Source organism: Capricornis sumatraensis, chromosome 1 (genome assembly GCF_032405125.1).
Source record: "Capricornis sumatraensis isolate serow.1 chromosome 1, serow.2, whole genome shotgun sequence".
Classification (NCBI taxonomy): Eukaryota; Metazoa; Chordata; class Mammalia; order Artiodactyla; family Bovidae; genus Capricornis; species Capricornis sumatraensis.
The window spans coordinates 183685490-183702322 of NC_091069.1; the positions used below are offsets into that span (position 1 = coordinate 183685490).

The 16833-nt window shown below is 39.1% G+C and overlaps 1 protein-coding gene across 1 annotated transcript in view; it reads left to right on the forward strand.

Annotated features, from left to right (window-relative positions):
* P3H2 (prolyl 3-hydroxylase 2) overlaps positions 1-16833 on the forward strand; it is a 176510-nt gene that overhangs the window by 137911 nt on the left and 21766 nt on the right. The window contains exons 4-8 of the mRNA XM_068971454.1: positions 5227-5358; positions 7152-7294; positions 8099-8188; positions 10071-10111; positions 12661-12755. Of these exons, the coding sequence (XP_068827555.1) occupies positions 5227-5358; positions 7152-7294; positions 8099-8188; positions 10071-10111; positions 12661-12755 (501 nt within the window). The remainder of the gene's footprint in view (positions 1-5226; positions 5359-7151; positions 7295-8098; positions 8189-10070; positions 10112-12660; positions 12756-16833) is intronic.

Below are 16833 nucleotides of genomic sequence, written 5' to 3' on the forward strand. Positions count from 1 at the left end.
GGTTCTGAAGATCTTTTTGTATAGTTCTTCTGTGTATTCCTGCCACCTCTTCTTATTATCTTCTGCTTCTGTTAGGTCTGTTATTGTGCCCTTCTTTGCATGAAATATTCCCTTGGTATCTCTAATTTTCCTGAAGAGATCTCTCGTCTTTCCCATTCTATTGTTTTCCTCTATTTCTTTGCCTTGCTTATCTCTCCTTGCTATTCTTTGGAACTCTTCATTCAAATGGGTATATATTTCCTTTTCTCCTTTCCCTTTAGCTTCTCTTCTTTTCTCAAGCATTTGTAAGGCCTCCTCAGACAACCATTTTGCCTTTTTGCACTTCCTTTTCTTGGGGATGGTCTTGATCACTGCCTCCTGGACCTTGTCCTGACCTCTGTCCATAGTTCTTCAGGCACTCTGTCTATCAGATATAAACTCTTGAATCTGTTTGTCACTTCCACTCCATAAGGGATTTGATTAAGGTCATACCTGAATGGTCTAGTGACTTTCCCTGCTTTCTTCAATTTAAGTCTGAATTTTACAATAAGGAGTTCATGATCTGAGCCACAGTCAGCTCCAGGTCTTGTTTGTGCTGACTGTATAGAGTTTTTCCATCTTTTGCTGCAAAGAATATGATCAATCTGATTTTGGTGTTGACCATCTGGTGATGTCCATGTGTAGAGTCTTCTCTTGTGTTGTTGGAAGAGGGTGTTTGCTATGACCCGTGCATTCTCTTGGCAAAACTCTGTTAGCCTTGACCTGCTTCATTTTGTACTCCAAGGCCAAATTTACCTGTTACTCCAGATATCTCTTGACTTCCTACTTTTGCATTCTAGTCCCCTCTAATGAAAAGGACATCTTTTTTGGTTGTTAGTTCTAGAAGGTCTTCATAGAACCATTCAATTTCAGCTTCTTCAGCATTACTGGCTGGGGTATAGACTTGGATTACTATGATATTGAATGGTTTGCCTTGGAAATGAACAGGGATCATTCTGTTATTTTTGTGACTGCATCCAAGAACTGCATTTCAGACTCTTTTGTTGACTATGAGGGCTACACCATTTCTTCTAAGGGAGTCTTGCCCCCAGTAGTAGATATAATGGTCATCTGAGTTAAAGTCACCCACTACAGTCGATTTTATTTCACTGACTCCTTTATTAAAGTTTATTTAGTTCACTGATTTCCTTTATTAAAGTTTACTATCTGTTTTCTAAGGATAGGTGCCCTGCTTTCATGCCCACATTCGTCTCTACACTTGCTTCTAGCAAAGGTCAATGAACAGTTCTTGCAATGTTCTATATCTGGTTTAAGTGAATTGAGTGACAAATTCTTACGGATTAACATTTTGTCATTTTCTGAGGTCACCACAGCTGTTGGTTGCTGGAAAAGAATAGAAGTCTGCAAACTCAGGCTATTAATACTTTACACAGCTACCACCATCATCACCCCACTTCCAATAAAGAACAGCAATAAAAAAAATCATGGTCCCTCAAGTTCAATCAAATATTATATGTTACAGAAATATGTTGTCTTCTTGGGAATTTGAAGCATATCCACTTTATTATGAGATATAAATCTTTAAAAGTATTTCCATACAAGTATCTTGAGTCTCAAACATATTAAAATATATTAATTGCACAATAAAATTTGATATAGAACAGAGGCAAAGAATCTAACTAATAAAAAAGATATCATTACTCTATGTAAATTCCTATCAAATTCAAAAATATTTTCAATTAGAGTAAAATTGGCTTTTAAACTACAGAATGTATTTAGAAAGCCAGAATTTTTTAATTTTAGATTTAGAAGAATATTGAAAATTGGAGAAAACTACAAATGACTTTTGAATGAAGTTATTTATTGCTAGCCATGTTCACTGAAAGCCCTAAAGGATATAATTTTACCACTCTTATTTTTCTGCTTTTTATACCTTGCTTTGAAAAATACTTTCATTCAGATTGTGTTGTGTGTATTTCCCACCTTTTCCTTTTGCTTGTCATTTGAAATTAGTAGTGTGTATTACAAGGTAAAGAGGAAAGCAAATGGCCAGCAAAACTAGGAGAAACATTTGAGAGTTGTTTGTTATTTTTTTAGGAAATAAAATATCTAGCTATAAGCCCTGTTTCCAACATACTAATCAAATAAACAAAACCCATTCTTCTCCTCACATCCTCCAAGTGGAATTAAGAACCAAAGGATAACAGTAATGCTATTATCTGTCCTATATTGGATTGATTAGCCAGGTTTTAGAGAACTGGCACATTGTCCTACACACCAGAAAACATGTATTTCCTTTCTGTTTTGTTTTGGGTTCCGTCTTCAAGGTCATCCAGATATAAGCCAAACTCTGCCTAATAGAGAGCATTTTGAAAGGAGGCAGTTGTGAATTAGAATATATAGTAATAAAGTAGGGAAGTTTTATCATTATTCTCAAGAGAACTCACTCTGCACAAGCATGAATGGACTGTTTTCTTAATGGAAAAGACTGCCTCCTTCTTTATTGTAAAAATAGGGCGAAGTATAAGAAGCGTTTTCTTTCTGGGACATCAGCCTCTTGAGTTTCCTTAGCTTCTGCTTGGATGAGCTAGAATCCAGAGCTGTTAATAAAATGAGCATGAAAACTGCTACACTTCAGGATCCCGACCCATTTGCAAGTGACAAGAACGGGGACAAAGAAAGGGAAACAAAGAGAAAGAGACAAAGTGCTCCTTCAAATTCTTACTTTTCCTCCTTCTCCTATTTTACCAGTTTCTATAGTATTAGGGGGCTTTCCAGATGGCTCAGAAGTAAAGAACCCATCTGCCAAGCAGGAGACGAGGATTCAATCTTGGATTGAAACAATCCCTTGGAGAAAGAAATGGCAACCCACTTCAGTATTCTTGCCTGGGAAATCCCATGGGCAGAGGAGACTGGAGGGCTACAGTCTATGAGGTCGCATAGAGTCAGACACAAGTTATTAAAACACCAACAGTATTAGCAAATATGGAAAACTCAGCAGTGGCCATAAGACTGGAAAAGTCAGTTTTCATCCCAATCCTAAAGAAAGACAATGCCAAAGAATGCTCAAACTACCACACAATTGTACTCATCTCACATGCTAGTAAAGTAATGCTTAAATTTCGCCAAGCCAGGCTTTAGAAATACATGAACCGTGAACATCCAGATGTTCAAGCTGGTTTTAGAAAAGGTAGAGGAACCAGAGATTGAATTGTCAACATCCGCTGGATCATCAAAAAAGCAAGAGAGTTCCAGAAAAACATCAATTTCTGCTTTTTTGACTTGCCAAAGCCTTTGACTGTGTGGATCGCAATAAACTGTGGAAAATTCTTCAAGAGATGGGAATACCAGACCGCCTGACCTGCCTCCTGAGAAATCTGTATGCAGGTCAGGAAGCAACTGTTAGAACTGGACATGGAACAACAGACTGGTTCCAAGTAGGAAAAAGAGTACGTCAAGGCTGTATATTGTCACCCTGCTTAATATACTTATATGCAGAGTACATCATGAGAAACACTGGCCTGGAGGAAGCACAAGCTGGAATCAAGATTGCTGGGAGAAATTTCAATAACCTAAGATATACAGATGACACCCCCCTTATGGCAGAAAGTGAAGAAGAACTAAAGAGCCTCCTGATGAAAGTGAAAGAGAAGAGTGAAAAAGTTGGCTCAAAGCTCAACATTCAGAAAACTAAGATCATGGAATCCGGTCCCATCACTTCATGGGAAATAGATGAGGAAACAGTGGAAACAGTGGCTGACTATTTTTCTGGGCTCCAAAATTACTGCAGATGGTGACTGCAGCCATGAAATTAAAAGATACTTACTCCTTGGAAGGAGTTATGACCACCTAGACAGCATATTCAAAAGCAGAGACATTACTTTGCCAACAAAGGTCCGTCTAGTCAAGGCTATGGTTTTTCCAGTGGTCATGTATGGATGTGAGAGTTGGACTGTGAAGAAAGCTGAGCACAGAAGAATTGATGCTTTTGAACTGTGATGTTGGAGAAGACTCTTAAGAGTCCCTTGGACTGCAAGGAGAGCCATCTAGTCCATCCTAAAGGAGATCAGTGCTGGGTGTTCATTGGAAGGACTGATGCTGAAGCTGAAACTCCAATACTTTGGCCACCTGATGTGAAGAGCTGACTCATTGGAAAAGAACCTAATGCTGGGAAAGATTGAGGGCAGGAGGAGAAGGGGATGACAGAGGATGAGATGGCTGGATGGCATCACCAACTCGATGGACATGAGGTTTGGGTAAATTCCAGGAGTTGGTGATGGACAGGGAGGCCTAGCGTGCTGTGATTCATGGGGTCGCAAAGAGTCGGACACAACTAAGCAACTGAACTGAACTGAACTAAGAATAGGTTCCTGCTCAATAGATGTAAAGGAGTGTTGTTTCTATTTCTCCTTTAGTAAAGGTTGCTTGAAAATACTAACCAAGAAAAGGAGCACTGTCGTTTCACTTTTCTGTATGATCTCCCCACGTACAGAGTAGTTCCTTTCTCTCGTCTGGTCCTCAAAGTAACTGGGGTCTGAACTTCCCATCACGACTCGAGGGTACCTCAGACCATCTAAATCTAAAAAGAGAGATCTGAAGTTGTTAAATAAGGAAGTCACTACTCAGCTGGGTGTGGGTGGGATGAGATAACCTGTGTCAGTTTCAGGAGCCTTGAAAAGGATCACAGAAAGAAAGAGTGATGTATGGAGGTAAGATTGGGAACCAGAAGATTTGGAGTCTACTAGTTTAGACTTGGAGAAGGCAATGGCAATCCACTCCAATACTCTTGCCTGGAAAACCCCATGGACGGAGGAGCCTGGTAGGCTGTAGTCCATGGGGTCGCTAAGAATGGGACACGACTGAGCGACTTCCTTTTCACTTTTCACTTTCATGCATTGGAGAAGGAAATGGCAACCCACTCCAGTGTTCTTGCCTGGAGAATCCCAGGGATGGGGGAGCCTGGTGGGCTGCCGTCTATGGGGTCGCACAGAGTCGGACACGACTGAAGCGACTTAGCAGCAGCAGCAGTAATTAGTCTAGTGATCACTGGTTAGGAAGCTTTGGCAAGTCACTCACTTTCTTTTCACTGTGAAAACAACCTCTGGTCATAAGTGAGAATAATAATAGTAATGATGATATTGCTCTCAGAGTGTGTGGTTAGAGCACCAAGTGTGGCCATGGCACTCACTGTGAAGCCTGGTTATTGAGCAGTGGAGGGGGACCCACATCCCGGCTCTTGTTTTCCAGATCACTATATGCAGGTGCTGGTTTGTCAGCATGAATGTGTGAGAGAACTTGCCACTCGCCCTGGCCGCCTCTCGCCAATCGAGAACTTTCTTCCCCTGCACTATGACTACCTACAGTTTGCCTACTATCGAGGTAAAGCATGGATTATCTGTGAAGACCTCTAAGGGAGGGGTGTGGCTTACCGTAACAGACATCGAATTGTGAGTTGGTCCTCTGCCTTCCTCACTGTAATCAAGAGATAGGAGTGGATGCATTTTCTCTGTCACCTCATGTCACTGCAGCTCAGAACAAGAGCAGAAGGTGGAACGATAGGTGCACAAATGGGACAATGCCCTGAACGTTATACTACGTTGCTATTTCATGTGATTTTTAAATTTAATATTAAAAATAATATACTCACAGGCTTTAAAGACTAAATATTTGAAAGCTTCTCTATTTCTTTTCCCCACAACCTAATTTCAGGTCCTACAATCCACAGTTTCTTATTTACTCTTCCAAAATTTTATACAGAAACATCACACACACACATACACATAAGCACAGTCTCTGACTTATGTTTTCCTCTTATAAACAGAAGATAATGCATTACTTATACTTGCCCTTACATTCCCTGGTGGCTCAGACGGTAAAGCGTCTGCCCGCAATGTGGGAGACCCGGGTTCGATCCCTGGGTTGGGAAGATCCCCTGGAGAAGGAAATGGCAACCCACTCCAGTACTCTTGCCTAGAAAATTCTATGGGTGGAGGAGCCTGGTGGGCTACAGTCCATGGGGTCACAAAGAGTCGGACACGACTGAGTGACTTCACAACAACTCAACAACTACATTGTTTTCTTCACTTAACGATACGTATCAGATATTTTTTGTTAAACTGGACTTATGAAATTCCCTTTTGCTTGATTAAAAATGATCAAGTTTTGGCAGTTTTATTTGCTTCAATCTAGTTGTTTCAATACATAAAGAACTTCATTATTAATTTTTCATATTTATATCTGGTTATCATCATAGTGTAATTTATTTCATGTGTCTTACTGATGAGCATTATTTTGTTTGTAATATTTTACTCTACAATCAGTGATCAAATAAATATTATATGCAAGTCACTTACATTTGCACATGAACATGTATAGAATACATTCCCCAAAGTACAGTTGCTGCATCAAACTGTTTATTCGTTCGTAACTTTGACAGATGTTGCCGATTTTTCCTCCACATGGACGATCTTTTTCATTGCTCAGCAACAAAATATATTATCAAATTTTTAGATATTCCCAAATCTTAAATTAGGTGAAAACTGATATCTCCATAAAGTTTTAATTTCCATTTATCCTATTGAGAAATAGAGAGAGAGTGAGTACCTTATGTTTAAAAGCAATTACTAGATTTTGGATTGCTGAAGTTGGTCTTAGATATCATGTTTTCAAATTCAGTACAGAAATCAGAATTAACTCCAAAATTTCTGCTCAAGATTAAATAATATAAATTGCCAACAAACATTTTTGGGTGTAGGCTTTTGATAATTTGTTGAAGGCGTCAAGCAGCGTAGCAGACCAAAATTAGTACTTTTGGAATATCTGAAATCACAGGCTTCCTCTTACCTGCAACTGTTTTTGCAACTTCACAGTATCTTCCCTCTTTTAAGTTTTATTTTATCTTGGAGTACAGTTGATTACAATGTTGTGTTAGTTTCAGGTGTACAGCAAAGTGTTTCAATTATGCGTATACATATATCTGTTCTTTTTCAGAGTGTTTTCCCGTATAGATTATTACAGAGTGTTGGGTAGAATTCCCTGGGCTGTACAGTAGGTAGAACCTTCCCTGTTTTAATCACTTAATGCTGACTTTCATAGACATGTTGACATATCTCTTAGAAATTTTGTATAAAAGTCTAGGCTGACTCTAATGCCCCGACTCCTGGGTTTTTCAGTAGGCGAATATGTAAAAGCCTTGGAGTGTGCCAAGGCCTATCTTCTGCTGCATCCGGACGACGAGGATGTCCTCGACAATGTGGATTACTATGAGGGTCTACTGGACGGCAGCACTGACCCAGCATCTGTCGAGGCCAGAGAGGTGAGACCCATGTCTGAAAAGAAACTCTTTATCCTGCTGGGTGCTCTGGGGAGAGCTGGCAAAAATATAGCATTTCTTTTAAAGATAGCGAACGACGGAGTAAAGGTTCTACGATTCAATTCTTTCTAACTGTAAATATTAGTCATAAAAGCCTGTATTTCACACACATGCTAGCTTGTCAAATCTTTGGAAAGAGAGATAACTTTTTGAAGCTGTGGATATATTTTAGCTCATTTCTTACTGTCTAAAGAAAAATATTTCCACCTGAACATTCAGTTCAGTCGCTCAGTCGTATCCGACTCTTTGCGACCCCATGGACTGCCAGGCCTCCCTGTCCATCACCAGCTTCCAGAGTTCACTCAAACTCATGTCCATTGAGTCGGTGATGCCATGCAACCATCTCATCCTCTGTCATCCCCTTCTCCTCTCACCTTCAATCTTTCCCAGCATCAGGGTCTTTTTAAATGAGTTTCAGCTTCAACATCAGTCCGTCCAATGAACATTCAGGACTGATTTTCTTTAGGATGAACTGGTTGGATCTCCTTGCAGTCCAAGGGACTCTCAAGAGTCTTCTCCAACACCACAGTTCAAAGGCATCAATTCTTCAGCGCTCAGCTTTCTTTATAGTCCAACTCTCACATCCATACATGACTACTGGAAAAACGAAAGACTTGACTAGAGGGACCTTTGTTGGCAAAGTAATATCTCTGCTTTGAACATTAATCATACCTTAAGTGTTATTTAAACATACATTTAACCTTTAATTGTTATTTGAACATACGTTTTCTTTCCTTTTTTCTATAGGATTTGGCAATGTTTGTGAAACGACATAAACTGGAATCAGAACTAATAAAATCAGCTGCAGAGGGTCTGGGATTTTCTTACACTGAACCAGTAAGAGCAAAGAGGAGAGAGGAACAGTTATTTAAAAGAACTATTCAGAGTACTTCTTACTTATAATTTTACTTCCCAGATGCATTTGTTGATGATTCTAACTCCCAACTTTGTGTTAAAAAAAAAACAACTGGGAGCAGAGGGTGTTTACTCTGTATATGTGATGAACTTTTAACAAACTTTAATAGATTTCCATGTCACTGAGCACTAAAGTCAAAGCAAATATATTTGCATGGGAAAGAAGTGTTTTATACATGATGTGTTTGCCTCAGGATTGTTTTATTTCCTAACTTCTGTACATTTTGTATTTTCTTTAAAATATTTTAAAAATTAAAAAGACTGAAAAAACAAAATCAAACACAATTGTACTACCCATCATGCTGGTCTTTCTCCACTTGTCCATGTTGCATTTTAAATATTAGTCAAAGGAATATATTCCTTTTGTAGAACTAATGCCATAGTATAGACAGATTTCTGTTCTGATCTTTAAGATAGCATAAGCAATTTCTATATCATTATACCTTTCAAAATTATTTTTAGTTACACCTATTGTTGGTGTTGCACTTCCCCAGTGGTTTTGTGGTAAAGAATCTGCCTAAGCCTGGAGACACGAGTGTGATCCCTGGGTCAGGAAGATCATCCCTGGAGAAGGGAATGGCAGCCCACTCCAACATTCTTGCTTGGAAATTCCATGGACAGAGGAGCTTGACGGGCTACAGTCCATGAAGTTGCAAAGAGTCAGATACAACTTAGCAACTAAAGACAACAATCGATGTAAAATAAAGAAATTATTTTCCTTTTGCTAAACAGTTGGTTTGCCTTTTTTCCTGTCAAAATTAGTGCATTAAGTATTTTTGTTCTATTGAACTATATATCCATAGAATAAATTCCCAGAAGTGGGATAACTCTGTCAACAAAAGATATGAGAAGGTTTAAAGTTTTGAGATTGTTTTTCTAAGAGAGTTTTCTGCTACCTTTATTATTCTTAACAATACATAAAGTGTATGGTATAGTTTACCCTGACCATCTCAGCAATGAGAAATAACATCTTAAAATCGTTCACATTCCTAATATATTGTGTACAAAATAGTGCATCACTATTGTTTTAATTTATGTTCCTTTGATGACCAGCAGAAATCAATTTTCACAAATAATTATTGATTATTTTCCCTCTTATTTGAATTACCTGAACATGTATTTTGTTCTGTTATCTGTTGGTTATTATACAAGTAATTTATATATTTACATGTTAATACTTACTGTTTAAAAAGCACTATTTATAATATATCCTATATCTAATACATTTTTTCATCTCTTTTTTTTTTATTTTTTTAATTAAATTTTAAAATCTTTAATTCTTCATCTCTTTTTGTTTATATTTTTATTGGCACATTTTCAGAATTAAGATGATTTTAATGTACATTTCTAATATGTTTATCTCCAGTCTTACTTGCTATTTGTGAAACTTATGTTATCCTAAATGACCCTAGGAAAAAAATCACCTACTTTATGATCCTATACAGATGATTAACCAAACTAAATTTTTTTGTTTCTTTTATTTATAAAAGGGATAGGAGTTGTACTTAATGATTTTATAAGTGTCTTCCTGCCACCAAATTCTAAGTAACTTTCTTTGCCAAAAAGGTGGATGCCTAGGGTAATTCCATGCTATTTTTTTTAATCCATTTGTCTTTGCCAAAATTGCATCAACCTTAGCCTTCCCTTTCATTAAACTTTTAAAATAAATAAGCATATTATAGCTTTATATAATATGCAAGTTTTCTAACAGTTTAGGTCTTTTGAGTGTTTTATTTTATCTTATTTCTGTACATGGAATTTTAGTGACAAAACCACCAAGTTTTTTTTTTTTAATTTAAAACAGAATTATTGGATTCGTTATGGAGGAAGACAAGATGAGAACAGGTGAGTTCTCCATATAGAATGTTTATTTCTAAAGAGACGAAACACTTGGAATTATATTTATCATAAAGAACTTTGGCTCTAGGGAACAGGCAACAGGACATAACTGAAAGAGCTTTGAACTGGAAATTAGAAACTCTGCATTCTGGCCCCAACTCTTCCTCTCATTTCTGCTGCTGCTGCTAAGTCACTTCGGTTGTGTCTGACTCTGTGCGACCCCATTGACGGCAGCCCACCAGGCTCCCCTGTCCCTGGGATTCTCCAGGCAAGAACACTGGAGTGGGTTGCCATTTCCTTCTCCAATGCATGAAAGTGAAAAGTGAAAGTGAAGTCGCTCAGTCGTGTCCAGCCTCAGCAACCCCATGGACTGCAGCCTTCCAGGCTCCTCCGTCCATGGGATCTTCCAGGCAAGACTGAGGGACCTTAAATAATTTATCTTCCTCTCTGAGTCTCTGGGCTTTTCTGGTGGCTCAGTGGTAAATAATCTGCTTGCTAATACAAGAGACTCAGGTTAGATCCCTGGGTCGGGAAGTTTCCCTGGAGAAGGGAATGGCTACCTACTCCAGTATTCTTGCCTGAGAAATCCCATGGACAGAGGAGTCTGGTGGGCTACAGTCCATCCGGTTGCAAAAGAGTTGGATATGACTTGCGACTAAACAAACAAAAGACAAAGCTGGGTCTCCTGATTTTCCTTATGTGAATGGATTGAATCAGGTAATCTCTGATAGCTAAACATTCTATGACTCTAAATCAGAGAAAGTTGGATGCTGTTTTTGATTTATTAATAGGAAAGAAAGAAACAAAATTATCTTCTTAATGCAGAATTCTCTCACTGCATTTATTTGAAAGCATCACACTTAGAAAGTTTTCCTGAAGCTAAAATATTAAGTGTCATGAACTCAATCAGAAATGAATAAATGCGTTTTTTTAAAATGATAGATGTCAAAAATGTACATATTCCAAGAAGCTCGAGGACTCATAGAATGTTGGACTTATATGTTTGATTTTGTCAACTGAAAAAAAAAATGCAATCTGAAAGTTGAAAGTTATGTTTTATTCAGCAAATTTTCTGAAGACTGCAAGCCCAGGATACAGACTCTAAGATTGCTCTGAGGGACTACTCCAAAGAGCTAACTGAGGAACCAGGATATATAGGAGTTTTGTTATAAAAACCAGGTTGTCAGAACATCAAAAAACAACTGTTAAAGAAAAACATCTCAGGTTAATTTAGCATTTTCCTTTGTTTGGGAAGATGGAAGTGCCTGGGCTCATTGAAATCATTCCTTTGATATGCACTCAGCTATCTTAGGACGTCCCTGGTGACTCAGATGGTAAAGAATCTGCCTGCCAATGCAGGAAACACAAGAGAAGCAGGTTCAACCCCTACGTCAGGAAGATCCCCTAGAATAGGAAATGGCAACCCACTCCAGTATTCTTGCCTGGAAAATTTCATGGACAAAGGAGCCTGGTGGGCGATAGTCCATGGAGTCACAGAGAGTCAGAGTCACCACATACATTCTTAATCCACAAGATCATGAAGTCCAGACTATTATCAAAATCAAAAAACTGAGGCCCTGACAGGGCAAAGGACTCGGACTCAGTGTCTCAGCACAAAGGACTGACTGGCAGATCCAGATCTTCTTATTCAAAATCTTATGGTCTTCCTCTAAGATTCAAGAGCTCAACCCTCGTTATTCAGTCGCCAAGTCGTGTCCCACTCTCTACGACCATGTGAACTACAACACACTAGGCTCAACCCCTGGGTAGCCTCAGATTTTTTCAAGATATCCAAGAATGCTATATGCATATTTGGATTTGCTCAATTTGTGTATATTGAAAGGGCAACATGCTATCATGAGTGTGTTTACAAAGTTTGACACAGAATTGAGTCTTTTTTCTTGGAAAATTCAAGACCCACTACACTCAAACATGATTTATGTCAGTTTGATCATTGTTCATTGATCATCATTGTTCATGATCATGTCAGTTTGATCACATGCTATCATGAGTGTGTTTATAAAGTTTGACACAGAATTGTGTCTTCTTTCTTGGAAAATTCAAGACCCACTACACTCAAACATGATTTATGTCAGTTTGATCATTGTTCTATGTTCAAGACATAGAACACATTGAGCATTATACACACAGTGCTCCTAGCATTATAAACATGTACACGATCTTTTTTTTTTCCTGCTGTGTTGGTTTTCAAAGTCTAATGTCAAGGAGTTACATTATGGATACAAGGACTATAAAGGTTGCAAAGAAGATTTAGAGAAGTGAAATGGAGCACATTCTTTGGGGAAATAGAGAAGAGCTTCATGGAAGCAATGACATCTAATTTGATCTTGAAAGATGGGGACGTACGTATGATATAAATGTGTGAAGTTATAGACTACTTGGGTAAGGTATCCTTTGCCTTTGAACAATTTTATTCAATAGGATATTGCTATTTCAACTTCTTTAAATTTTAAATTTATTAATTGCAGGATAACTGCTTTACAGAATTGTGTTGATTTCTGCCAAATATCAACATTTTTTTTTTTAATGGGCAGGGTCCCTTCAGGAGTGAATGTGGAGGCGGCAGAAGTTCATGGATTGTCAATGGGGAAAAAGTCATTGCCCAAGATAGACCGAGACCTGAGAGAGGGTAAGTAGTGTTGACGAGGCCAGTTCTTACCCAGAACAGGGCAGAATACATCTTCACTGAAAAATGAAGAATAGGACTAAACCACTCCAGTTCATAAAATTCTGAAAGCAAATTGTAGCAAGAATGTCTCAGGTGTGTATATTAATACCTTTGATTTTCACCAAAAGGGCTTCCAAATTCACTCACAGGAGTCCTGTGAGTTAGGCAGGGACTCTATGATTGTGCAGTCCTTAGCTGAGTACCCCAGGCTTGCAGAGGTTACCTGTCTTGCCTCTCTCACATGGCAGGTGAGTGCTAAACTCACAGAATAGACTGTGCATTGGGAGGAACTTGAAGAGACAGGTCACAGAGATATTGGATTAGTTAACCTAAGATCCTCAAGGCATATATCTGATCAGAGCTTTGATAAATCAGTAGAATTTAGATTGGATTAATAGAAGTATGGAGGGAGCCATTCAAATGGATACAACAAAGGCCACAAAGGCATTGAGAAGGAAAGAACAGGATATTAGATGTTTACCTGCATAACTTCAGAATGAATGGAGACATAGATGGTGTTGCCAAAAGTAGTTTTTAAATAGAGTTAAACATTATTGTTATCATGAATTATTGGCAAGTGTAGTACAAACGACAGTAGCAATCCTTTACAGTTTTTACTACCTCTATATGTTTCCCAATTTTCCCAGAAAATTTATATACAATTCATTTTAATACCGGTAGCATCTCCTGTGAGACAAGTGTCTCCCACTTCACAGGCAAGAAAGCTGAGGGTCACAGAGACTTACTCACCCATTCAAAGCCCCAGAGCTCGTATTAGCATGAGGAGGATTTTGAATCCAAATCTCATTTTCTCCTCTTCATCTGATGATGGAACATAGAAATGTCTAGATATCCAAAATGTATCCCCCATTGATTAAATAATTGCAAGATAAGAAGTTTTCAAAAACCTGCATGGAGAAGAAGTACAGTCCTCCTTTCCCTAACAGATGAGCTGGCAGCACGTTTCCTCTAGCTGATTTGAAAACATCTGGCTCTGTGCACCTCTCACATTGCCCAGCCCTTTTCCTTCCTCAGCTTCCAAGTCAGTTTGAGGCAGTAAACAGGATAATATGCTCATCTAATCTGACCTGGACCTCAGTTTGTGGCCACGAAGCCCAGGCTGTTTTACAAGTGCCAGGGAGCTTCATGGTCAGCCAGAGATTACGCTGCTTTTAGAGCTGAGAAATCACCCAGGAAGTGCATGCCAGTAAGCCGGGCACTTTACTGTAAAAGTTTGGGAAACTTTAGGACAGTCGCCAAATTTCAGAGCATTTTCTCCCCTGCCCCTTCACCTGGCTACCAGGGGATCTGATGTCCAGAAACTGACTAGGAAAGCTAGTGGGAAGAGCAGAACGGAAGCCTACACAGGACGGAGCAAGGTCATGACTGACTGGGTTATCAAACTCTATCATTTCTGAAGTTGAATGAGCTAATCTTACGATCTTAGAATGTTTTCTGGGAAACTACTTGAAAGGCTCTGTGCAGTCACTGGAGATCAAAATAAGGTCTAAATTAAGTACAGTGGTAGACAGAGGTTAAGTTCCCAACCAGAAAACACTTTCAACATCAGTCTGGCTGAAAGCATGTGTCAGGGAAGCACAAAAGAATACATGCTTCCAGAGTAGAATATATTTCACCTTTTCTCATCTTCCACAAAAATATTGTCATCTACTCTGGTTATCTAACAGTATTTAATAGTATTCGTATTGGATGACTCCCAGGCATTTAGATGGGAGTGACTCAGGGTTCCTGCATCCCAGAGTGACTCCAGTCCGTGGAATTTGCATGTCATCTTATTAAAGACATCTGTCACTTATCCATTCTTTTTTCAACCACTGGTTTTCCAAAAACCCCGCTTGATAATAATCCCTGAGTCAGTGGGCGTATAGTAGAAATAACTTTGACCTTGGAATCAGGAAGCTTATCTTAGTCTGATGTTGTCCAGAGTGATGGGTAACTGGAGACTCATTCTGTCTGAGCTTTGTGATCCTCACATGTAACAGAAAAATAGCAACTCTTTGGAGAGGATGAACATGAAAAGTCTTTTGTAAACTGTGAGGGACTGTGCTCATATAGGAGCTTGATAGCACACTCCTGTTGTTACTTGTATGACCTTGTTGTGTTATGATAAAAGAGATCATCTTGCTATGTCATGGGCAGTGAACAAAGAAGCATTCTCTTAGATGATTCTTCTTTATTGCAATGAGAGAGCCAGAGCCAGGCACATACTTTATGAATGAGAGAAGAATTAAGTTTTCAACTAACTTTCCTTGGGCTGTGGTTAAGAGTTGGCTGAACCCATCAAATCAGATCCCAGGAACCACAATTTATTGGACTACATTTTTATTTTTATTTTAATGTTTTTCTCTGTCTAGTGTGCTACTAGTCATTCATAGGCTGGTAGAATTTTTTTTACCATGTGCATTTTTGAATGGCAGGATTTATTTTTCCTTTTATATTTTTTTCCTTTTGATCAGTAGGTAGGTTTTTGATTGTCTTTTGTTAAATGTATATGTGGGAAACCTCTGTATGAAACTCTGTGCTTAGTGGTGATTGTGATAGCTACATGAAAGGCAGATTTCTAGTACAGATTCTGCCTGAACCTGTTGGAGCTTAGGTATTTTAGACTCCATGTTACACTTTGTCCCTTAACTTGATCTTTGTGATGTTACTTATGGCATGGTTGGGGAAATTTTGCAATATCTCAGTAGCCCTCTTTTTTCTTTTATTTTTAACTGACTTTAAACAATTTATTTATTGGTATACAGTTGCTGCAAAATGTTCCGTTAGTTTCTGCCGTGCAATGAAGTGAATCAGCTATATGTGTGTGTATACATATACATCTCCCCTTCCTCTTGGGCCTCCCGCACGCCCCTCATTTCACTCACGTAGGTCATCACAGAGCACCGAGCTGAGCTCCATGTGCTAAACAGCAACTTCCCACTTGCTATCTGTTTTACATATAGTAGTGTGTGGAGAAAGAAATGGCAACCCACTCCAGCATTCTTGCCTAGAGAATCCCAGTGACAGGGAAGCCTGGTGGGCTGCCATCTATGGGGTTGCAGAGAGTCGGATACGACTGAAGGGACTTAGCAGCAGCAGCAGCAGCAGTGTGTATATGTCAATTCCAGTCTTCCAGTTCATCCCTCCACTCCCCAGCATATCCACACATCTATTCTCCACATCTGCCTCTCTATTCCTTCCCTGAAAATAGCTTGAACTATAAGCCTGCTTTTAAAATTACCCCAGTATGTCACGTGCTTATTTAGACAGAGATCTCATTCAGAGCTTAGCACAATATACCAGGTATATTTTACCAATTCAATCATCATCATCATCATCAAAATGCAGAGCATGGTAGGCATTTTTCTGAACGTCTTAGTTTTAGGTAACTTTTGAAGTCATGCTCTAAAATAAGCTAAATATATTTAAAGTAATATACTCTCCTTGGAAGAAAAGTTATGACCAACCTAGATAGCATATTCAAAAGCAGAGACATGACTTTGCCGACTAAGGTCTGTCTAGTCAAGGCTATGATTTTTCCAGTGATCATGTATGGATGTGAGAGTTGGACTGTGAAGAAGGCTGAGCACTGAAGAATCGATGCTTTTGAACTGTGGTGTTGGAGAAGACTCTTGAGAGTCCCTTGGACTGCAAGGAGATCCAATCAGTCCAGTCTGAAGGAGATCGGCCCTGGGATTTCTTTGGAAGGAATGATGCTAAAGCTGAAGCTCCAGTACTTTGGCCACCTCATGCGAAGAGTTGACTCATTGGAAAAGACTCTGATGCTGGGAGGGATTGGGGGCAGGAGGAGAAGAGGACGACAGAGGATGAGATGGCTGGATGGCATCACTGACTCGATGGACGTGAGTCTGAGTGAACCCCGGGAGTTGGTGATGGACAGGGAGGCCTAGCATGCTGCAATTCATGGGGTCGCAAAGAGTTGGACACGATTGAGCGGCTGAACTGAACTGAACTGAACTTGCAATATAGAGAATGAGAAAACGGCAAAGTACAAACCAACCTGTTCCACTAAACC